This window comes from Passer montanus, unplaced genomic scaffold (assembly GCF_014805655.1).
Source record: "Passer montanus isolate IOZ18808 unplaced genomic scaffold, ASM1480565v1 scaffold257, whole genome shotgun sequence".
In the NCBI taxonomy this organism is placed as follows: Eukaryota; Metazoa; Chordata; class Aves; order Passeriformes; family Passeridae; genus Passer; species Passer montanus.
The window spans coordinates 3,673-26,973 of record NW_024367228.1 but is presented as its reverse complement, the minus strand read 5'-3'; the positions used below and the strand labels follow the sequence as shown (position 1 = coordinate 26,973).

General features: G+C 55.2%; 2 protein-coding genes across 2 annotated transcripts; both read right to left on the bottom strand.

Moving 5' to 3' along the window:
• Window positions 1–120: 120 nt before the first annotated feature.
• On the bottom strand, window positions 121–12,581 carry LOC120503454 (protocadherin alpha-5-like). Its single transcript, XM_039711941.1, has 3 exons — window positions 10,504–12,581; window positions 1,091–1,586; window positions 121–993 (listed from the first exon to the last, which is right to left on the bottom strand). Exons 1-3 carry the CDS (start codon window positions 11,988–11,990, stop codon window positions 121–123), a joined length of 2,856 nt encoding a protein of 951 aa, XP_039567875.1. The 5' UTR covers window positions 11,991–12,581.
• Window positions 12,582–14,859: 2,278 nt separating this feature from the next.
• Window positions 14,860–22,533, bottom strand: LOC120503457 (protocadherin alpha-2-like). Its single transcript, XM_039711950.1, has 4 exons — window positions 21,477–22,533; window positions 20,114–21,379; window positions 19,842–19,982; window positions 14,860–14,958 (listed from the first exon to the last, which is right to left on the bottom strand). Exons 1-4 carry the CDS (start codon window positions 22,449–22,451, stop codon window positions 14,860–14,862), a joined length of 2,481 nt encoding a protein of 826 aa, XP_039567884.1. The 5' UTR covers window positions 22,452–22,533.
• Between the last annotated feature and the right edge of the window lie 768 nt (window positions 22,534–23,301).

Sequence of the window (23,301 nt, the reverse complement as noted above, 5' to 3'; positions counted from 1 at the left end):
GACGCTGCAAGACAAAAGAGGTATTTCATTCAACTTTGCACCGAGGGCAGCAAAATTTAAGTATTTTGCAGAGCTCCCTTTGTTATTACGATAAGAGGAAGAGAGAAGATAACAGCGGCATCAAAAACCTGCTGCGATGTAAAGCACTACAGCCACTGAAGACGAGGGGTAATACAACCAGCACTCACAGGATAAAGGACCATGAAACACGGAACGCCCCGGCACCGCGAGGGCGGAGCTCGGCTCCAGGCAGACACTGTCCGGGAGGCGGGGGAGAGGGGACAGAGCAAGAAATGCCGGCCACACCCAGCACCGCACGCGCCCGTTCTCCCCCGAGTCCCGGTCCGACACGCTCAGCAGGGCCACCACCGTCCCCACCGACGCGTCCTCCGCCACCGGCACCGACAGCGACGTCACCCACACCTCGGGCGCGTTGTCGTTCACGTCCAGCACCTTCAGCTCCACGCTGCAGTGGCCCGACAGCGGGGGTGTCCCTTTATCTGTGGCTTCGATTTGCAATTCATGTAAACTAACGCCTTCGAAGTCCAACGTACCCTTTAGTCTGATGTCGCCAGTCTTGGTGTCAATGGTGAAGAGTTCTTTATTACCGATAGGAGTTGAACTCAAGATGTTGTAAGAAAACTGTTTATTGCTTCCTTCGTCTGGATCTGTGGCATTCACACGTGCTACGAAGTTCGGATTAATGGAAATCACATCTTTTCCACTCGGGGGAATGAAGTTCGTCACGGCATAGGTCACTTCACTGTTAATTCCCTCGTCCGCATCCGTGGCATTTACCCTCGTAACCAGTGTCCCCACTGCAGCGCTCTCCAGCAGCTGCACTTTATACACCGACTGGTTGAACTGGGGCGCGTTGTCATTCGCATCCACCACCGAGATCACCAGCTCCATGGTGCCCGTCAGAGACGGCCGGCCCCCGTCACTCGCTGTCAGCACCAACCGGTGCACGGGAATCGTCTCGCGGTCTAAAGACTTTGCAAGTACCAGAAACAGAGACTTCCTGTTTTCATCAGACGATTTAACATCGAGTGTAAAATATTCGCTGGGGCTGAGTGTATAGGAGAGCTGCGCATTCGCTCCCCTCGCAGCTGTAGAGCCCCACGCGGAACAGGCCCTTGCCCCGCGGCGCCCACAGCTCGTAGCGCAGCCACGCGTTGTAGCCCGAGTCGGCGTCCACGGCGCGGATCTTGGCCACCACCTGCCCCGCCGGCGCCCCCCACGCCGCCCACGCCCACAGCGTGCCCGACCCCGAGCCCGCCCCCACGCCCGCCGCCGCCGTCTCGGCCGCCACGGCTCCCGCCTCCGGGGCCGAGCCCGCGGCCGGCAGCAGCGCCGGCGCGTTGTCGTTCTCGTCCAGCACGAAGAGCTGCACCGTGGCGTTGCCGCTCAGCGGCGGCTCCCCCGCGTCCACCGCGCGCACCTCGAACTGCAGCACCTGCAGCTCCTCGTAGTCCAAGGGCTGCAGCGCCCACAGGCGCCCGCTCTCCGCGTCCACCGACACGTAGCTCGACGCCGGACGCCACCCGCCGCCCGACCACGACGACGACGACCCCGCGGCCCCGCCGCCGCCGCCCACGCCGCCCTCCCACAGCGAGTAGCTGACGCGCCCGTTGCCCGCCTCGTCCGGGTCCCGCGCCCACAGCCGCGCCAGCTCCGCGCCCGCCGCGTTGTTCTCCCGCGCCAGCACCGTGTACACGGCCTGCGCGAAGGCGGGCGCGTTGTCGTTCACGTCCGACACCGGCACCCGCAGCCCGCGGCTGGCGCGCAGCGCCGGCGCCCCGCCGTCCTCCGCCCGCACCTCCACCTCGTACTCCGACACCCGCTCCCGGTCCAGCGCCTCGCGCAGCACCAGCGAGTACGAGCCCGCGAACGTCGCCTCCAGACCGAACGGCGACGCCGGCCACACCCAGCACCGCACGCGCCCGTTCTCCCCCGAGTCCCGGTCCGACACGCTCAGCAGGGCCACCACCGTCCCCACCGACGCGTCCTCCGCCACCGGCACCGACAGCGACGTCACCCACACCTCGGGCGCGTTGTCGTTCACGTCCAGCACCTTCAGCTCCACGCTGCAGTGGCCCGACAGCGGGGGTGTCCCTTTATCTGTGGCTTCGATTTGCAATTCATGTAAACTAACGCCTTCGAAGTCCAACGTACCCTTTAGTCTGATGTCGCCAGTCTTGGTGTCAATGGTGAAGAGTTCTTTATTACCGATAGGAGTTGAACTCAAGATGTTGTAAGAAAACTGTTTATTGCTTCCTTCGTCTGGATCTGTGGCATTCACACGTGCTACGAGTGTCCCCTCTGTAGCGTTCTCCGGTACCTGCACTTTATACACCGACTGGTTGAACTGGGGCGCGTTGTCATTCGCATCCACCACCGAGATCACCAGCTCCATGGTGCCCGTCAGAGACGGCCGGCCCCCGTCACTCGCTGTCAGCACCAACCGGTGCACGGGAATCGTCTCGCGGTCTAAAGACTTTGCAAGTACCAGAAACAGAGACTTCCTGTTTTCATCAGACGATTTAACATCGAGTGTAAAATATTCGCTGGGGCTGAGTGTATAGGAGAGCTGCGCATTCGCTCCGATATCCGCATCCGCCGCGCCCTCCAGTGGGAAACGAGACCCCAGCACAGATAATTCCGCGATGCTGAGGTTCTTTCGTTCGGCGGGGAAGACGGGGGCATTGTCGTTGATGTCGGTGACCTCCAGCTGCACATGGAAGACGCGCAGCGGCCGCTCCAGCAGCACCTCCAGGCGCAGCGCGCACGGCGCGCTCTTGCCGCACAGCTCCTCCCGGTCGAGCCGCGAGCTCACCAGCAGCGCGCCGCTCGCCCCGCTCACCTCCACGCTCGCCCGCCGGCCCGGAGCCACCAGCCGCAGCCGCCGCGCCTCCGCCTCGCCCGCCTCCAGGCCCAGGTCCTGCGCCAGACGGCCCACCACCGTGCCGGCCTTGGCTTCCTCCGCCACCGAGTAGCGCACCTGCCCGCCCGCCAGCGCCCAGGCCAGCGCCTGCAGCACCAGCACCCGCAGCACCGCCGCACACCACCGCTCGCCCATCCTCCCTGCCGCCGCTGCCGCTCTCGCCGCTCTTGCCGCTGTGGCTGCCGGCCCCGGCCCGGGCCCCGCACGGCTCCCCGCCGCCGCCCGGACGCACCGGCTCTGCTGCCCGGCCCGCGCCGCCCCCCCGCGCTCACAGCCGGGCTCTCCGCCGCACCGGGGCGGAGCCGCCCGCACCGAGCCGTTCCTGAGCCTGCAGCGACACCGTGCGCTGCTCCGCCACCGCACACCCATGGCAATAGCAGCCGTGCCGCTGCCTCGGATGGTCATATCCGTCAGAGACGGCCGGCCCCCGTCACTCGCCGTCAGCACCAACCGGTGCACGGGAATCGTCTCGCGGTCCAGAGATTTCGTGAGTACCAGAAACAGGGATTTACTCCGAGAGTTACTGTTTTCTTCCTCTATTCTAAAATGCTCGCTGGGGCTGAGTGTGTAGGAGAGCTGCGCGTTCGCTCCGATATCCGCATCCGACGCGCCCTCCAGCGGGAAACGAGACCCCGGCAGAGTGGTGAATTCCGCGATGCTGAGGTTCTTTCGGGCGGCGGGGAAGACGGGGGCATTGTCGTTGATGTCGGTGACCTCCAGCTGCACATGGAAGACGCGCAGCGGCCGCTCCAGCAGCACCTCCAGGCGCAGCGCGCACGGCGCGCTCTTGCCGCACAGCTCCTCCCGGTCGAGCCGCGAGCTCACCAGCAGCGCGCCGCTCGCCCCGCTCACCTCCACGCTCGCCCGCCGGCCCGGAGCCACCAGCCGCAGCCGCCGCGCCTCCGCCTCGCCCGCCTCCAGGCCCAGGTCCTGCGCCAGACGGCCCACCACCGTGCCGGCCTTGGCTTCCTCCGCCACCGAGTAGCGCACCTGCCCGCCCGCCAGCGCCCAGGCCAGCGCCTGCAGCACCAGCACCCGCAGCACCGCCGCACACCACCGCTCGCCCATCCTCCCTGCCGCCGCTGCCGCTCTCGCCGCTCTTGCCGCTGTGGCTGCCGGCCCCGGCCCGGGCCCCGCACGGCTCCCCGCCGCCGCCCGGACGCACCGGCTCTGCTGCCCGGCCCGCGCCGCCCCCCCGCGCTCACAGCCGGGCTCTCCGCCACACCGGGGCGGAGCCGCCCGCACCGAGCCGTTCCTGAGCCTGCAGCGACACCGTGCGCTGCTCCGCCGCCGCACACGCCACAGCCACAGCACCCTCCGTCATGGCTGGCTTCTCTGCTGGTTTTTCTTACAGTGCTCCTTTTAGATTTTATCCTTTGGACTTTTTCCGCTGCTCTCTTCTTACCCCTTCTGCTATCTCGTCAGTCGCCTCCGGAGCCAGCAGCAATAACAAGCCGGATTTACGAGCTCGACTTACGTGGCATTAGCGTCGGAACGCGGAGTATTGTAACCGAGATGGACGCCCTTGAGAAGCAGCTCCACCCAGCGAATAGAGGTAAGGTCGTTGCGAACTGCTCATCTCTTTTGCTGTTGTTTTCTTTTTCCTCTTTCTCATCTCCCATTCTTAATTACTTTCTTGCATAATTCCTTCATAGCATCTTCTTTCTCTTCTGTTACTTATTTTATGTCCTCCTTTCGTGCTCTCCTCCTTTTCTGCGTACAGTGAGAATATTTGTGACATACCAGTAAATTTGTCCATATGTGAGTCCTTCCTTCCTTCCTTCCTTCCTTCCTTCCTTCCTTCCTACACACATACTCTTCTCTCGTTGTCATTCGCATCCTCCACCGAGATCACCAGCTCCATTGTCCCCGTCAGAGACGGCCGGCCCCCGTCACTCGCCGTCAGCACCAACCGGTGCACGGGAATCGTCTCGCGGTCCAGAGATTTCGTGAGTACCAGAAACAGGGATTTACTCCGAGAGTTACTGTTTTCTTCCTCTATTCTAAAATGCTCGCTGGGGCTGAGTGTGTAGGAGAGCTGCGCGTTCGCTCCGATATCCGCATCCGACGCGCCCTCCAGCGGGAAACGAGACCCCGGCAGAGTGGTGAATTCCGCGATGCTGAGGTTCTTTCGGGCGGCGGGGAAGACGGGGGCATTGTCGTTGATGTCGGTGACCTCCAGCTGCACATGGAAGACGCGCAGCGGCCGCTCCAGCAGCACCTCCAGGCGCAGCGCGCACGGCGCGCTCTTGCCGCACAGCTCCTCCCGGTCGAGCCGCGAGCTCACCAGCAGCGCGCCGCTCGCCCCGCTCACCTCCACGCTCGCCCGCCGGCCCGGAGCCACCAGCCGCAGCCGCCGCGCCTCCGCCTCGCCCGCCTCCAGGCCCAGGTCCTGCGCCAGACGGCCCACCACCGTGCCGGCCTTGGCTTCCTCCGCCACCGAGTAGCGCACCTGCCCGCCCGCCAGCGCCCAGGCCAGCGCCTGCAGCACCAGCACCCGCAGCACCGCCGCACACCACCGCTCGCCCATCCTCCCTGCCGCCGCTGCCGCTCTCGCCGCTCTTGCCGCTGTGGCTGCCGGCCCCGGCCCGGGCCCCGCACGGCTCCCCGCCGCCGCCCGGACGCACCGGCTCTGCTGCCCGGCCCGCGCCGCCCCCCCGCGCTCACAGCCGGGCTCTCCGCCACACCGGGGCGGAGCCGCCCGCACCGAGCCGTTCCTGAGCCTGCAGCGACACCGTGCGCTGCTCCGCCGCCGCACACGCCACAGCCACAGCACCCTCCGTCATGGCTGGCTTCTCTGCTGGTTTTTCTTACAGTGCTCCTCTTCTTACCCCTTCTAGTATCCCGTCAGTCGCCTCCGGAGCCAGCAGCAATAACAAGCCGGATCTACGAACTCGACTTACATGGCATTAGCGTCGGACCGCGGAGTATTGTAATCGAGGCAGACGCTCTTGAGAAGCAGCTCCACCCAGCGAATAGAGGTAAGGTCGTTGCGAACTGCTCATCTCTTTTGCTGTTGTTTTCTTTCTCCTCTTTCTCATCTCCCATTCTTAATTACCTTCTTGCATAATTCCTTCATAGCATCTTCTTTCTCTTCTGTTACTTATTTTATGTCCTCCTTTCGTGCTCTCCTCCTTTTCTGCGTACAGTGAGAATATTTGTGACATACCAGTAAATTTGTCCATATGTGAGTCCTTCCTTCCTTCCTTCCTTCCTTCCTTCCTTCCTTCCTTCCTTCCTTCCTTCCTTCCTTCCTTCCTTCCTTTCACTGTCCTTATGCACACACATACTCTTCTCTCTTCTTTATCTCCATTACCAACATATTTTTCCATTACTTCACTCTCCCATGAAGCACAAACACGCCGTTGGTGACAGATCTCATTGCTCTCCGTTGTCGTCTTTCATCTCTCCACTCAAGAAACAAACCTGCTCACTTCAAGTCTGTGCCGCACTGACAGAGTGCTCTTTCACCTCACCTTCTGGAAGGAAACCACACTCTTCAGCCTCCATTCTCTCAAGGGAGAGAATTGACAGCCCTCTGAAACACAGGTCCAATCCCTAGGTACTTTGTTTGACATTAGTGTAAACAGACTTGACTAAGCAAAAACAACCCAGCAAATCTTCTTCAGGAACTCAAAGCCATCAAGGCCCAGCACATCAACCTTTCCTGAATGCTCAAAAAAAATATGGAACAACCACAGCTTCCAAATACTGTCCATATACTTCGATGAAGAGCTATTCTTCACACCTCATTTGCCACCTGCATGCTGAATGTAAATTTCTGGTTTCATATTTCAGGCAGGCCAGCACAGTCAGGAACACACAGCAAGAACGTCCATCCCCAGCGGCATAGTCCCCGTGGAATGCCTCTGTGTAGCCTGATCCACGGGGTAAAGGCAACAACATCATTTTATCTGTGTCAATTTCTCTGAGAACACATCCTCGACTCCCAGCACATCCACTCTGAGAAATGTGTTAGGGTCTCTCCTTCATCCGTGCTTGCTGTTATTTGCTGATACTGAGTCTGGAGAAAGAAGATAGGAATGAGAGGAGGCAGTGGTGCTCTGCTGATCCAGTAAAGGAGTCACAGAACATTTCAAACTGGAAGGTACCCATAAGGATCATCAAGTCCAAATCCAGGCACATTTGGTCAATCCAAAATGAAGATACCATGACTAAAGATGTATAAGGATACAACTGTATTTCAGACTCATCTTCTTTAGGTAGCAGGAACTTACCTGAAGCAACTCTGGCTCCTTCTTCAGAAAATATTTACTTTCAGGGGAGGGAATTGGTTCTGAAGAACATTTTCTTTTAATGTTATCAGAGTTTTCTGGGGGACATGAATAGGAGAAAATGACCCACATTCTGCAAAAGCCTCTAAATCACTGAACAGAGCAAAATGCTCCTTCATGCACTTTTATAACATGTTAAGTGGGAGAGTTTCTGCAAATCTCAGGACATTCTCCCAACCTCAGCCTCAGCTTAGAAGACTGGAAAATCCATCCCTCATACTGATAGTTAGCTGCTGGAAACTCAGCTACCTGACAGCCACCAAGATTCAACAGTCTGTATTTCATCCACTGTTACCAACACATGGCCAATGCAAAAGAAGAAAAAAGCAAAAAAAAGTTGGAATGTTTTGGTAAAAAGAGAGAAGAAAACTAGAAGGTCCTATTCCACTGTATCAAAATGCCAGGTCAGACAACTTCTTGGTTATGGACAGAAGTTTTCCCACTCCCTATCAAGACAAGAGCAGAGATGTAAACAAGGAGAGCTTCAGAGAAGGCTGGCCAAGCAAGACTGATATTTAGAAAAGCTGCTGTTTCACCAACACCATATTTTCAAAAGCAAGTGATCCAAGTTTTGTATGGAAGATGTGTATGGCCAGAAGAGCATGAAGAATACCAAGGATACACAGGACTTCAGAAGGACCTGGAAGGATCCCAGGCAAGCAAACCAGGGCGACAGGTGTCTTCACAAGGTTTTCCAGTGGAATCCTCTATCCCAAGCTCTGGGAAATGAATCTCCAGCCAAGCAGCTGGAGCTTTTCTCCCCCAGTGATAGTGCTTATGCTACACAGCATCTCCGTTTCCTCAGTAAAGAAACTTCTCCACTCAAAGTCACCCTCCCCATGACAGAGGGCCCAAGCAGTACACCATGCCACTTAGAGGATTACAGCTGTAGCAGCCAAACTGCCCCACCCAACCAGCTTGCCCCAGCAATAAAACCCACCTGAGCATGATCCAGGCCTTTGCACATCCCCACCTTCCCTTACAATTGGCACAAAGAACTTATGAAGGGATGCAAAACCACAAAATTTCTGGCAGACTGTGAAATTCACCATAAATGTGAAACTCTTTTCCGGCAATCTCAGACAGAAACACCATAGAGCTACACATTAGAGATGTTTAAAATTCTGTGGTCAGAGTGACAGCTCTGATCCTGATCCAGATTCATTTTATTTTGAGAGAACCACACCAAATGCTGAAGCACAAGCACAGTTAAACTGTGGGGGAGAATTTCTATGATGACATCAGGGCTGGGCTGCTCTGCAGGGCGTTGTGTGGCCATGCAAGTATCAGGGTTAAGCACGACGAGGCAACACCCAATTTCTACTGAGGCTGACCCTGCAAGTGCTCAAGCAGGAGAGATGAGGCACACACAGGTTATACTCTCTTCCTCATCACATCCTCTTGCAAATCCCACTTGACAAGCAGCAAGGACCCATCATAGCAAAATCAGCAGCTGAGGAAGCTGCTATAGACGTGCACCCCTACACAAGGACTTCAGCAAGCTGAAGTCCTCCCCTCCACAATGCCTTCCTCAAAATATGAGGGAAGTGGGTTCATCAAACAATTTTCAGCATTGCATTTCCTCTTACCAACACATTCTATACAACAATGATGTATCAGCACAAACCTCTTTCTGTTTCGGGAGAACTTCATCACCTCAAAGGATTTTGTGGTCATTTCAATACCACACAGCAACTCAAGGTCCACAAGGCCTCCAGCTCCAGGACCTTAGAGTCTTGCAAAGGATGCCAGGCAGAAGTACTCTGTGTCCATCCTGCCTCACAGTTTTCTCTAGGGATCCTTCATTCATCACTCTGGGAGATGAGTTCTCAACCACATCATGACTCATTCTTGTCTTAAGACATGGCCCATGGCCTTCTCAATGAATCCCACCTTCCTCAGGTAGCTCTTCTGCTCAAGATCACATCACAACAAATCTGGGCCTAACCCTGCCACTGCCACACTCACTTTAGTAAATACGCTACAGTTTCATTCTGTTACAGAACGGGAAAAAAGTACAAGGGCAAAGTTGATAGTAAAGTCCATACTGTCTTTCCTACTTTCTTAATGAGCCTGAAGGTGGAACCTAAATGCAGAATTGTTGTTTCCATACGGAATCAAATAGCTGAAGTCCCAAATGTAATTTTGTGTCACATCTCATGCAAGGAAAATGAAAGAGGACAGTTTTCAATAATAATCCAGACCTAATACCAATATGGTCAGAAGCCACCAAAGGCATAAGTCAATACAAAGTGATTGGGGGACTGTCACCACCCCGGGTTTTCTTCTATTCCTGCACCAAGCGGCATTTAAACCCTTCACGCAAAAAAGTAAGAAAGTTGCCTGCAAAGCTGCCACCTCGGGACACCTCTCACTGCAATAGGCAGAGATTTCATTCTAGGGCAACACTCCTGTCCAGCGCAGCAAGGCTCAGATGCGGATGGTAAATGCTCTGGAGTGCCATAATACCTTATTTCTGCTTCCACGCACCAAGAAATTGCAAAATCAGGGAAGGACAAGGCCGAGGATGGAAATGTGCCTTTAATGTCCTTAAACAGCGACTGCCCTCAGGCTGCGGGGGCGGAGCCTCGCTACAGGCAACAACTACCCAGGCAGCGGGAGAGAACGGGCGGAGGAGAAAAGAGGCGGCGAAGGAGAGAAGCTAACAAGGCAGTGCCACTGACCGTGTCGAGGAGAGCAGAGGACTCCGGCTGCGTGTCCTTGGGCGCGGGGCCGGGCGGCGGCGGAGGGGGGAAGTTGGGGCTGAAAACCATGAGGTCGCTCTTGGCGGCGCCGTCGGCCACGCACAGGCTCCGGCTGTGGCGCTGCGAGTACGACCAGCTGCCCACTTCGCTGGCGCACACGAGCGTGGTGGGCCCGGGCCCCGAGAGCACGGCCGCCCGCGGCGCCCAGCGCGACGCCCCGTACAGCACCACGGCCAGCAGGAACAGGCTGGACACGGCGCAGATGGCCACCACCAGCCACACGTTGGTGGCCGCGCTCGCCGCCCCGGGCCCCAGCTCCACGCCCACGGCCGAGCGCGACGGCGACGCCGACGACGAGGATCCCGCGGCCAGCGCCGCCTCGGCCGCCTCGAGCAGCGACACGCTGAGCGTGGCCGTGGCCGAGCGCGCCGGCTCGCCGTGGTCGCGCACGACGATCAGCAGCCTCTGGCGAGGCCCGTCTGCCTCGTCCAGCACCCGCGCCGTGCTCACCTCGCCGCTGTAGAGCCCCACGCGGAACGGGCCCTTGCCCCGCGGCTCCCCGCCGCCCTCCCACAGCGAGTAGCTGACGCGCCCGTTGCCCGCCTCGTCCGGGTCCCGCGCCCACAGCCGCGCCAGCTCCGCGCCCGCCGCGTTGTTCTCCCGCGCCAGCACCGTGTACACGGCCTGCGCGAAGGCGGGCGCGTTGTCGTTCACGTCCGACACCGGCACCCGCAGCCCGCGGCTGGCGCGCAGCGCCGGCGCCCCGCCGTCCTCCGCACGCACCTCCACCTCGTACTCCGACACCCGCTCCCGGTCCAGCGCCTCGCGCAGCACCAGCGAGTACGAGCCCGCGAACGTCGCCTCCAGACCGAACGGCGACGCCGGCCACACCCAGCACCGCACGCGCCCGTTCTCCCCCGAGTCCCGGTCCAACACGCTCAGCAGGGCCACCACCGTCCCCACCGACGCGTCCTCTGCCACCGGCACCGACAGCGACGTCACCCACACCTCCGGCGTGTTGTCGTTCACGTCCAGCACCTCCAGCACCACCTTGCAGTGACCCGACAGTGGAGGTGTCCCCTTGTCTGTCGCCCTAATATTTAGGTCGTATAAGTTAACCACCTCGAAGTCCAGCGCGCCCTTCAGTCTGATCTCCCCTGTGTTCGCATCAATGCTGAACAAATCTGAGCCAGAGGGAGGAACAACTGTATCGATTTCATATTTCACATCTCTGTTACTTCCTTCATCCAGGTCCGTGGCATTCATCTGCGCCACGAGCGTGCCTTGTATGGCGTCCTCAGACAAATGTACATTATACACAGACTGGTTGAACTGGGGCGCGTTGTCGTTCGCATCCAGCACCGAGATCACCAGCTCCATGGTCCCCGTCAAAGACGGCCGGCCCCCGTCACTCGCCGTCAGCACCAACCGGTGCACGGGAATCGTCTCGCGGTCCAGAGCTTTCGTGAGTACCAGATACAGGGACTTAGTGCGAGAGTTACTGCTTTCTTCCTCTATTCTAAAATGCTCGCTGGGGCTGAGTGTGTAGGAGAGCTGCGCATTCACTCCGATATCCTCATCCGACGCGCCCTCCAGCGGAAAACGAGACCCCGGCAGAGTGGTCAGTTCCGCGATGCTGAGGTTCTTTCGGGCGGCGGGGAAGACGGGGGCATTGTCGTTGATGTCGGTGACCTCCAGCTGCACATGGAAGACGCGCAGCGGCCGCTCCAGCAGCACCTCCAGGCGCAGCGCGCACGGCGCGCTCTTGCCGCACAGCTCCTCCCGGTCGAGCCGCGAGCTCACCAGCAGCGCGCCGCTCGCCCCGCTCACCTCCACGCTCGCCCGCCGGCCCGGAGCCACCAGCCGCAGCCGCCGCGCCTCCGCCTCGCCCGCCTCCAGGCCCAGGTCCTGCGCCAGACGGCCCACCACCGTGCCGGCCTTGGCTTCCTCCGCCACCGAGTAGCGCACCTGCCCGCCCGCCAGCGCCCAGGCCAGCGCCTGCAGCACCAGCACCCGCAGCACCGCCGCACACCACCGCTCGCCCATCCTCCCTGCCGCCGCTGCCGCTCTCGCCGCTCTTGCCGCTGTGGCTGCCGGCCCCGGCCCGGGCCCCGCACGGCTCCCCGCCGCCGCCCGGACGCACCGGCTCTGCTGCCCGGCCCGCGCCGCCCCCCCGCGCTCACAGCCGGGCTCTCCGCCGCACCGGGGCGGAGCCGCCCGCACCGAGCCGTTCCTGAGCCTGCAGCGACACCGTGCGCTGCTCCGCCGCCGCACACGCCACAGCGACAGCGCCTCTGCCTCCGCTCCGTCATGGCTGGCTCCTCTGTCGTCTCTTCTTACAGTGCTCCTTTTATTTTTTATCCTTTGGACTTTTTCCGCTGCTCTCTTCTTACCCCGTCTGGTATCTCGTCAGTTGCCTCTGGAGCCACACTGCAAACAAAAGTATTTGGATCCACCAACTCTAATTACGTGGTATCAGCGCTGGAATGCAGAATTCTAACCGAGGCAGAGGGTGTTGGCAATTACCTCCGGCCAACACTTTGAGGCAACGTCCGTGCGTAATACTGTTTTAAATTTCTCCTTTTTGTCATCTTCCATTCCCAATTATCTCCTTGTGGCATTATTTTATAGCATGTTATTTCTGTTTTTCTTTCTTATCTGGCTTTCCTTCTCTTTTTCTCTTCTTTGTCACCTTCTTCTCTTTTCGTACAGAGTGGCAGTATTGGTGACGTGCCAGTAAAGTCATTTATAGTTTGTCCCTTTCTGTTTCTCTTCTTCTACTACTTTCTTCTTACCTTCTCTTTATCTATATCCATCTTTGCTTTCTTCATTGCACTCTTCTTGCTTTCAATTTTCTTCCATTTCCATCCTCTGTTCACTTTTCCCTTACCAAGAAGGGAATTGCCTTACCATCTCTACAACATTCTTGACGTGGTGTAGCGACACATTTTTTGTAAAAAATTATAATTTCTCTTCCCTTCTGTCTGCAAGGAAGTGTTCAGTGAAGGCATGGCAGTATGATCCAAATTTCAAACAGCTTCTCATAGACAAATATTCCACATCAAAACCAAGTAATTAAAGGCACGAAGGGTAGATATCTTCACAAGTAGCAATACCAGAAAGAACAGTGCCCTAAGATATGCAGAACTTCTGGATGTCCTGATAGGATTCCAGAAGAGCAGCACTGTCTGGTGGGGTCCTTCTCATGATATTCTACTGTGATCCTGTATCTTACACCCTGGGAACTGGGATCTCTGCAGTTAAGCAGACATTCTGTATTCCCTCCCCAAACCCTATTTAAATTCTGTCCTTCCCCCATGGCTGTCACAAATATAGAGCATGCTGCAAATCCATTCTCTGAATCTTTGACTTTTCCCCCATGCCAGGATGCTTTGTACCTTCTCAGCAATAGCAGATACAAACAGAGTTCTGAAACGTTCTGTGATTAGAGTCGTGAACAATACTGATTCCAATCCCCACAGATCTTCTTCTTCAAGAGATCACACCAAGAGCACAAATGCACTCAAAATGTTAACCGGATGAGAGAATTTCAAGAATAGAAAACCAGAGTTGGACTGCTCTGTACATGTAGAGGTTTGGTGTGTGCATCCAGACACCAGAATAAGCCATGTGTGATAACAGGACTCACCATCTCTACCCGAACTGATCAGGCAGGAGCACAAGAAGGGGAAGAAAAGCACCAGATTAAATATATCTCTTCAACTGCCCTTAAAAATGATCTCTGAAGAGATGAAGCACAGATCCACCATGGCAAGAGCTGTGGAAACTGCTATAAGAGCCCTACAATACACATGGAAAGCAGTTTGTAGTGCCACCCTCCCACAACAACACTCCCAAAACAGGAGTAAAAATGTTCTTCAGTCTGCACGTTACCAGCTGTTTCCCAACACATTCCCTGTGTCAGGCCAGAGGCAGCACAAGGAACTCTGATGGGAGATATTCATAACCTCAAAGGACTCTGTGGCCATTTTAATACCGCATATTAATTCAAGGTCCAGAAGGTCTGCAACACCACATCCTTAGAATATACAAATTATCCTGGGCACAAACACTCTGGGCCCATCCTGCCTCCTGCTTCCCTCTAAGCATCTCCATTCCCCAGTCTGTAACAATTCCTCTCCAGAAGAGAATATAATTCCCTATCCAGTCCTCCTATGACATGACCCAGTGTCTTACAAATTATTTCAGGTTCCCTCAGAGGAGGCTTCCCAGTGGTCAAGGTCACCTTTCAAACCAGGACACAGCCAGGATCTGCTCAGTGTCACTGCCACATTCACCTCTGTGACAAGGCACAATTTTCTTTCCTACCTCAGGAGTCAATTAGACTTTTGCTTACCCTTCCCAACAGTGACAGTACTGTGAAATCCATGCAGATGGCATCACATACATGGTCTGGCAGACTCTGCAGGTGCATCTTAAGCTCTGGTTGTGAGACCTGAGACCAATATTTACTGTAGCAGTCATGTTGGGACAGCCCTCATGGCAATGGACACTGATGTCATGCTAAGAGAGACCGAGCAACACGGTTATGAACACACCAATACAGTGGCTGTGTACTGTGTAGAAGAAATTTGTTGTAGGATTTTTGTTGTCATTGTTTAGAATAGGATTTGCAGGGAACTTCTAAAGATGTTGCAGATGTAAATACTGAAAAACATACCAAAAAAAGGTCAGTGTCCATCAAGTCACCTGTTCAACCGGAAATGCAAATTAACAACTACAGCTGACAAAAACTGGGAGGGAAAAAAACCCATGAAAAGCCCACAAAGCCTTCCTAGTTTCCATACTGACAAGAGGACAGAAGTCCAAAGGATCACCTTGCCTTGCTGCTCTTGTAGAGAACAAATGACAGAACATGAAGACAGAGAACAAACCACACGTGATACCACCACGGTCAGCAGTCAGCAAAGACAATGAGGAGATACACAGCGCCTGGCAGACGGTAACCACCACAGCCAAACCTGAACACCTTCAGCAAGTTCGGGTGGAAAACCTACACAACCAGGAAGAAGAAATGCTACCGCCAAAACAGAAATCTCGAGACATTACAGGACAGCTCTCATCACAATCAGCAGAGATTTCATTCTAGGGCAGAATAACTCATATCCACAGCTCCAAATTAGAAGAGCGTACCCTAAGAGGTTAAGGCGACAGTCCCCCCGCCTCTTCCAAGACAAGGCAACAGATACAAAGGTGCAATTGACACATCTAAGCACCCGTCGCCTTCAGACTGCGGGGGCGGAGCCCGGCTAATAACGGAACCACTTCGGGAAACCAGAGACGAGAAGCAAAGCGGGAATGAATAGAGGCGAGCAAAGCAGTGTCCAGCACCTCCAGCACCACCTTGCAGTGACCCGACAGCGGGGGTGTCCCCTTGTCTCTCGCTTCCATACGAAAATTAAATATCTTGACTTCTTCGAAGTCTAGAGCGCTCGTAAGGAGAATTTCCCCAGAGTTATCAGTGCCAGCTATGGGATATCTGCGCCAATTATGGTATATCAGCGCCAGGGCGCGGTGCTCCAACCAGGGAAAGGCTGTTCCAGACCAGCTCTTCTCAGCGTGGAAACATAAGGTCGGTGCCTGCTGATCTGGTTCTTTATCCTTCTTCCCTTTTTTCCATTCTCTTCTTTCTTTGCACCAAGTGACCCAAGGGAGTCTCTCATATACAAAATCAAACCCATCAGAGTCCAGCAAGACAATACTCCAAGAACACTGCAAAACAAGCATGATGACATCACATTCCTCCTTTACCTGGATGGAGAACAATTCTGCCTCACTCATTTTTCACCTGCAGAGCTATTACAAAATCACAACGGCATTGTCACTGAATGCATCCTCTGCATGCCCAACACATCTACTCCTAGAAAAGCATTAAGGTCACTTCTCCATCTGCCTTTGCTTCCCCCTTCTCACCCTGTGCCAGGAAGCTGCAGAATCAAATAAGAGCACAAAATGTGCTCCAATCCTAGAAGAATTTCCATTCAGGCAATATTTATTCGGTCCTATGTGAAGATACCACAGCTGAACAGGCGATGCCTTGAGAGGCTCCCGGGCAATGAGAAGTTAGGCAGTGCTAAAGGAATAAAGTAGGAATTTATTAAAAAGGCCTTCACAGGATACACCTTGGGCAGTGCAAGAGCCCGACCACGGCTACATCCAAGATGGATGACAGGTCACAAGTTTCCATGCTTTTGTAAGTTTTGGTCCATTTCCATTTTGGGGTTCATTGTCCAATTACAGCTCCAGGTTATGCAGTCCCATCCTCCCAGTTTGTTCTCCTCAATTCCATGTTGTTTCCACTTTTTTGGCCTGAAGCTGCAGTGGTGTCATTGCTTCTCTAGACTGGAAAAGGGTTGTTTTGTATGACTGAGCTGTGAGGAGAACGTGCTAACACTTCATATGCAGTTCAGAGTAATATATTAATGCAGGACAGAATCTGGAAAACATGAAAGCTAAAAAAAAAAAAAAAAACCCAAGACTAGGATTAGTTGTTTTAAGGCACAGTGTCCCTTAATGCCAGATAGGAGACCAAGACCAGAGAGATGACTGATGCCATGTACCAAGAAAGGCTGGCAGAATGACACAAGTTTCAAAAAGTCTTCTGTTTTTCCAGGAAAATTCCACATCAAAGACAAGTGATTAAAGGCATGGATGGCAAATCGCTTCATAAGCTGTAATATCACAGGGAACAACAGAAAGCAAGAGTACAGAGAACTGCTGGAGGTCCTCAGAGGATCTCAGAAGAGCAGCATTAAGTGGTGGGCATTTTCACAAGGCACGGGACATGAGATCTCCACAGCTAACCAGGCTTTCTCCAGTTCCACCACTGCGATTCAGGTCGTGTTCTACTCAGCATCTGCATTTCCCTGGGGCAACACTCCTTCCCACTCAAAATCACCCTCCCCATTACACAGGCCCAGGCCTTATTTAGTTCCACACACAGGATCACTGCCAAAATATGGAACACTGCTCAACGCCAGCTACATGCCCTGTCTGAAAACCCCACTCCAGGCCCTTCTACTTCCTCATCTCCCTTCACAATCATCACAAACGATGTACAGAATGTCTAAAAGCTCTTCCCAGCTACATGATCTTCACCATGCATGCTTTGCTGCTTTTCAGTTACTCGGGTTGGAAATGTCACAGAGCTGCATGTTAGAGTTCATAAAGGTTCTGTGATTAGAGCTGTGACAGCTCTGATCCCAGTCCACACAGATTTATTTCTTCAAGAGAACACAGCAAGTGCCAAAGCACAAGAGCACTCACAGAGTGCCAACCATGAGGGACAACTTGCACACCATGAACTGGGCAAATCAGGCAGGTTTTGGGATGTTCTGGCAGATATCAGAACAATCCACATGTGACATCAGGACACACCATCTCTACTGAGGCCACTTCTGCACTGCACAAGTAAAGGAAGTTGAGCACATATAGATTACTCCCATGTGTAATAAAATAATTGCTTGTAAATCCCACCTGAGGAGGAGCAAGGAAAGATTACAGTAAAATCTACAGCTGTAGAGAGTACTGTAAAAGCCCACTACTACACAAAGACAGCAGCTTGTAACCTTCCCCAGCCACAATATCTTGAAACACTGAACCAGAAAAAGTTGTTTCTTTAGACAACATTCAGCACTCTCCATCTCACCAGCTCTTACTATCGCTGGCCGGGGTCTCTGTACAAATCACAAACAGGACGGGGCTGCTGGGGAACGCGTCTCGAGCTGTTGTATTTTCCAGCATCAGTCTCATTACATGGCTATGAGAATGGGAAGATGCCAGCAGCTCACATCTCCAGCAGCAAAGAACTTAATGTTACAACTTACTTTATAAGTTTTTTGACCAATCACAGAAAGCAAAAGCATATTGACAGTAGTTCTATCCAACCACCATAAGCACATGCAAGTTTGGTTAAAACAATGCTTGCTTATCTCAAATACAATACCTGCATATAAGCCTTAACACACGTTGCACAGAGTGCCGTTATGAAGCTTAGAACTTCCTAATATCTCGCCAGTTAGACTTTTCTGTAGCTTAGGGATGTATTCTAGACATGCATTAATACACAGACCATTGTTCATTTGTCCTTACTTTTCTACTCCTTATACCATTTTTCTGCTGACAAATCTTATCACCACTGTTTAGCTCTAATCACAGTTCTGTTGTCTCTGAGGCCTGCCTTTTGCAGCTTTCCCAAAAAACTCTGATTTTAAGCATCCCCACACTTTCCAACACATGGCCTACACCAGGCAGGCAGCAGCAGCAGCACAGACAGTCCCTGGTGGCGAGACTCCAAACTGCAAGGGACACCGTGGGCATTTCAGTTTCACACTCATCTCATTCTCAGCAGGGCCTCCCACTCCAGACCCTTAGGAAGTAGCAAAGCATCCTCCACAAGACCACTCTGCTCCCATCTTGTCTCACCCTTTCCTGGACAATTCCTTCACTCCCCCACTCTGAGACCTGTTCTGAAGACATATATATAACCTCATGATATTTTCTTATGACACAATCCATGGTGTCCCCAAGCATTTTCACTTTCCCCACACAAGTCTTTCTGCTGCTCATGGTCACCCTTCCCACCAGACAAGGGCCAGGACCTGCTCTATACAAACATCACAGTTTCCATTCCTACCACAAGGTTCAACATAACTGTTAGCATATTCTTCTCAGCAATGACACACCATAAAAATCCATGTTGATGATGGTATCATCAACACAGTGCATAAGAGATGCTCTGCTGTTGACACCTCATGTTTTCTAATGCTTATTTATGGGAATACTATTTTCAACCTTAAGAGTGGAACCTCTGAACAGCAATAGCACGGATTTTGTGCTTCAAGTTGAAAAAAAAAAACGTGGCAAGGGCACTATTTTAATACATGATTCGGCCTGTGTTGGAGAATGTTACTTGAGAATTGGTGGGGAAAGTTGATTCTTGGATTTTCGGGGCTATTTGTTTGTTTGTTCATTACAGAAGAGAAAATTTCCACCTTTATGTCCCTTTTAAGTCTAGATCACTGATAGAACTATTGATGCAAATTTTGAGAGAACATTTAAAAAGAACAATGTACTTCACACTACATCTCTTGCCAGAAATGCAAATCCTCAGGAACATGGGCAGCAGGAACACAGCAAATAAATTTCCCTTTTGGAAAACATACCTTGGGTCACACACTTCTCCCTGAATGCTAACCAGAACAACATCATACTTGCAAAAAGATTATGGAAAGGTAATGGGAAATATGCGCCACAACTAATCAATTTTCTAAATTACTCCACTTGTAGAATGATAATAGAGAATTTTTCTCCTTGAATATTCACTTTTCACATTGCATCATACCTTCACTTGACCATAATTAAAAAGAGGAGGGCAGTTTTCAACAAAAAGACAAATGAATATCAGCACGGTTATCAGTCAGCAAAGGCAATGAGGTCGCACACACCGCCGGCGAGACTGTCATGAACACAGCCTGGCTCTCTTGAACTCCTTCACTCACCTCGGGTGGAAATGCCACACATGAAAAACAGAACCCTTGGTTGTCTGCAAATCTCACTTCTCCAGGCACCTCATGCTGCACAGAATAGTAATTTTATTCAAAGGTACAACAACGCACTCTTAGAGGATCAAACCTCACCTGCCTACAGTAACTACTCGAGGATGCTGCCTTATCTATATTCTGGACCCACCCCAGAAAGAGCTGGGGGCTCCAGCAAGGTCGCCGTGACAGATGCAAACGTGCCATTGTCATTCTCAAGGACCCGCTAAGTACCCAAGATCCCTAAGCCGTGGGAACAGAGCCCGGCTTCAAACAGCAGCTTCTAAAGAGGGTGGATGAAAGGAACAGGGAAGAGCACGAAGGAAGGAGCACTGACCATGTCGAGGAGAGCGGAGGGCTCCGGCTGCGTGTCCTTGGGCGCGGGGCCGGGCGGCGGCGGAGGGGGGAAGTTGGGGCTGAAAACCATGAGGTCGCTCTTGGCGGCGCCGTCGGCCACGCACAGGCTCCGGCTGTGGCGCTGCGAGTACGACCAGCTGCCCACTTCGCTGGCGCACACGAGCGTGGTGGGCCCGGGCCCCGAGAGCACGGCCGCCCGCGGCGCCCAGCGCGACGCCCCGTACAGCACCACGGCGCCCGCGCGGTGCTCACCTCGCAGCTGTAGAGCCCCACGCGGAACAGGCCCTTGCCCCGCGGCGCCCACAGCTCGTAGCGCAGCCACGCGTTGTAGCCCGAGTCGGCGTCCACGGCGCGGATCTTGGCCACCACCTGCCCCGCCGGCGCCCCCCACGCCGCCCACGCCCACAGCGTGCCCGACCCCGAGCCCGCCCCCACGCCCGCCGCCGCCGTCTCGGCCGCCACGGCTCCCGCCTCCGGGGCCGAGCCCGCGGCCGGCAGCAGCGCCGGCGCGTTGTCGTTCTCGTCCAGCACGAAGAGCTGCACCGTGGCGTTGCCGCTCAGCGGCGGCTCCCCCGCGTCCACCGCGCGCACCTCGAACTGCAGCACCTGCAGCTCCTCGTAGTCCAAGGGCTGCAGCGCCCACAGGCGCCCGCTCTCCGCGTCCACCGACACGTAGCTCGACGCCGGACGCCACCCGCCGCCCGACCACGACGACGACGACCCCGCGGCCCCGCCGCCGCCGCCCACGCCGCCCTCCCACAGCGAGTAGCTGACGCGCCCGTTGCCCGCCTCGTCCGGGTCCCGCGCCCACAGCCGCGCCAGCTCCGCGCCCGCCGCGTTGTTCTCCCGCGCCAGCACCGTGTACACGGCCTGCGCGAAGGCGGGCGCGTTGTCGTTCACGTCCGACACCGGCACCCGCAGCCCGCGGCTGGCGCGCAGCGCCGGCGCCCCGCCGTCCTCCGCACGCACCTCCACCTCGTACTCCGACACCCGCTCCCGGTCCAGCGCCTCGCGCAGCACCAGGGAGTACGAGCCCGCGAACGTCGCCTCCAGACCGAACGGCGACGCCGGCCACACCCAGCACCGCACGCGCCCGTTCTCCCCCGAGTCCCGGTCCGACACGCTCAGCAGGGCCACCACTGTCCCCACCGACGCGTCCTCCGCCACCGGCACCGACAGCGACGTCACCCACACCTCCGGCGCATTGTCGTTCACGTCCAGCACCTCCAGTATCACCTTGCAGTGGCCTGACAGGGGGGGTGTCCCCTTGTCTCTCGATTCCATACGAAAATTAAATACCTTGACTTCCTCGAAGTCTAAGGCGCCCGTAAGGCGAATTTCCCCGGTATTAGGATTAATGGAAATCACATCTTTTCCACTCGGGGGAATAAAGTTCGTCACAGCATAGGTCACTTCACTGTTAATTCCCTCGTCCGCATCCGTGGCATTCACCCTCATCACCAACTTTCCCACAGCAGCGCTCTCCGGCAGCTGCACTTTATACACAGACTGGTTGAACTGAGGTGCATTGTCATTCGCATCCTCCACCGAGATCAGCAGCTCCATGGTGCCCGTCAGAGACGGCCGGCCCCCGTCACTCGCCGTCAGCACCAACCGGTGCACGGGAATCCAGCACCGAGATCACCAGCTCCATGGTGCCCGTCAGAGACGGCCGGCCCCCGTCACTCGCCGTCAGCACCAACCGGTGCACGGGAATCGTCTCGCGGTCAAGAGATTTCGTTAAAACAAGTTCGGGCTCCGTGTTTCCATCATTCGATTTTTGCAAATCCAGAGAAAAATGCTCGCTGGGGCTGAGTGTGTAGGAGAGCTGCGCGTTCGCTCCGATATCCGCATCCGACGCGCCCTCCAGTGGGAAACGAGACCCGGGCATCGTAGATAACTCTGCGATGCTGAGGTTTTTCCGGGCGGCGGGGAAGACGGGGGCATTGTCGTTGATGTCGGTGACCTCCAGCTGCACATGGAAGACGCGCAGCGGCCGCTCCAGCAGCACCTCCAGGCGCAGCGCGCACGGCGCGCTCTTGCCGCACAGCTCCTCCCGGTCGAGCCGCGAGCTCACCAGCAGCGCGCCGCTCGCCCCGCTCCCCTCCACGCTCGCCCGCCGGCCCGGAGCCACCAGCCGCAGCCGCCGCGCCTCCGCCTCGCCCGCCTCCAGGCCCAGGTCCTGCGCCAGACGGCCCACCACCGTGCCGGCCTTGGCTTCCTCCGCCACCGAGTAGCGCACCTGCCCGCCCGCCAGCGCCCAGGCCAGCGCCTGCAGCACCAGCACCCGCAGCACCGCCGCACACCACCGCTCGCCCATCCTCCCTGCCGCCGCTGCCGCTCTCGCCGCTCTTGCCGCTGTGGCTGCCGGCCCCGGCCCGGGCCCCGCACGGCTCCCCGCCGCCGCCCGGACGCACCGGCTCTGCTGCCCGGCCCGCGCCGCCCCCCCGCGCTCACAGCCGGGCTCTCCGCCGCACCGGGGCGGAGCCGCCCGCACCGAGCCGTTCCTGAGCCTGCAGCGACACCGTGCGCTGCTCCGCCACCGCACACCCATGGCAATAGCAGCCGTGCCGCTGCCTCGGATGGTCATATCCTCTGCCGTGTTTTGATCCACTTCTCCTGTTTTCTTCTTTGGTTTTTGTGGGTTTTTTGGGGTTTTCTCTTTGTTTGTTTGAGGGGTTTTTTTTGTTTTTGTGGTTGGTTTTTTTGGGTTTTTTTTTGGGGAGGGGTTTTGTTTGGTTTTTTTTGGGTGGGTTTATTCTATTTTTGGTTTTGCTTTTTGGGATTTTTTGTTTGTTTTTTGGGTTTTGTTTTGTTTTTTTGTTTTTTTCATGTCTTAGTGTTTGCTTGCAAATATACGTTTTCTTCCTCCATCTCCTTATTTTTTCATTTGGCTTTCTTGTTTGTATTCTCTGTCACCATCTCTCTGTCTTTCCCTTTCCTTTTTTTTCCTCCTCTCTTTACAGTATCATTCATCCTTTTCTTTCGTTATTCTTCTTTTTTGTATTCCGTTTTCTTTTCACTTTTGCCCCCCTTTCTTACTTCCCGATATTTTATTCCCGTTCTGCTCTCTTTCCATCATCCCCTTCTCTTCACTCTGCTGCCAGTTCTCAATTCTCAGGCGCCGCGGTGCCAACCATCCTGCCGAATACGGGCCATCAGCGCCGGAGGTGCTCTAACCAAGGGAGAGGCTGTTAAGGAACAGCTGTGTTCTGTGTCCATGGGTACAGTCCGTGCATGCTTCTTAGCTCCTTTTATTTTTCTTTCTTTGTATTCTTCAGTCCCTTCCTCATTACATCCTTCTGTCATTAATTTCTATCACGTTTCTACCATTTTGCTTTCCCTTACTCTATTTCCTTCTTTCTGTCCTCCTTTTCTGCCCTCCTCCCTTCCTGAGTCAAATGATACTGTCAGTGCCACGCTTGTGATCTCTCTTGTAT

Excerpts from the sequence above, each read along its gene's own strand:
- LOC120503454 (XM_039711941.1), bottom strand. The coding sequence starts at position 11,990 with ATGGGCGAGCGGTGGTGTGCGGCGGTGCTGCGGGTGCTGGTGCTGCAG. Across the intron at positions 1,587-10,503 it reads TCGCTGTGGGAGGGCGGCGG|CGGCGGGGCCGCGGGGTCGT; the intron begins GGAGCCGCGGGG and ends CGTGGGCGGCGG. Across the intron at positions 994-1,090 it reads GCTGCGAGGGGAGCGAATGC|TCTTTAGACCGCGAGACGAT; the intron begins GCAGCTCTCCTA and ends GTACTTGCAAAG.
- LOC120503457 (XM_039711950.1), bottom strand. The coding sequence starts at position 22,451 with ATGACCATCCGAGGCAGCGGCACGGCTGCTATTGCCATGGGTGTGCGG. Across the intron at positions 19,983-20,113 it reads TGGGGCTCTACAGCTGCGAG|CGCCACAGCCGGAGCCTGTG; the intron begins GTGAGCACCGCG and ends TCGTACTCGCAG. Across the intron at positions 14,959-19,841 it reads CCTCCGCTCTCCTCGACATG|GTTTTCCACCCGAACTTGCT; the intron begins GTCAGTGCTCCT and ends CTGGTTGTGTAG.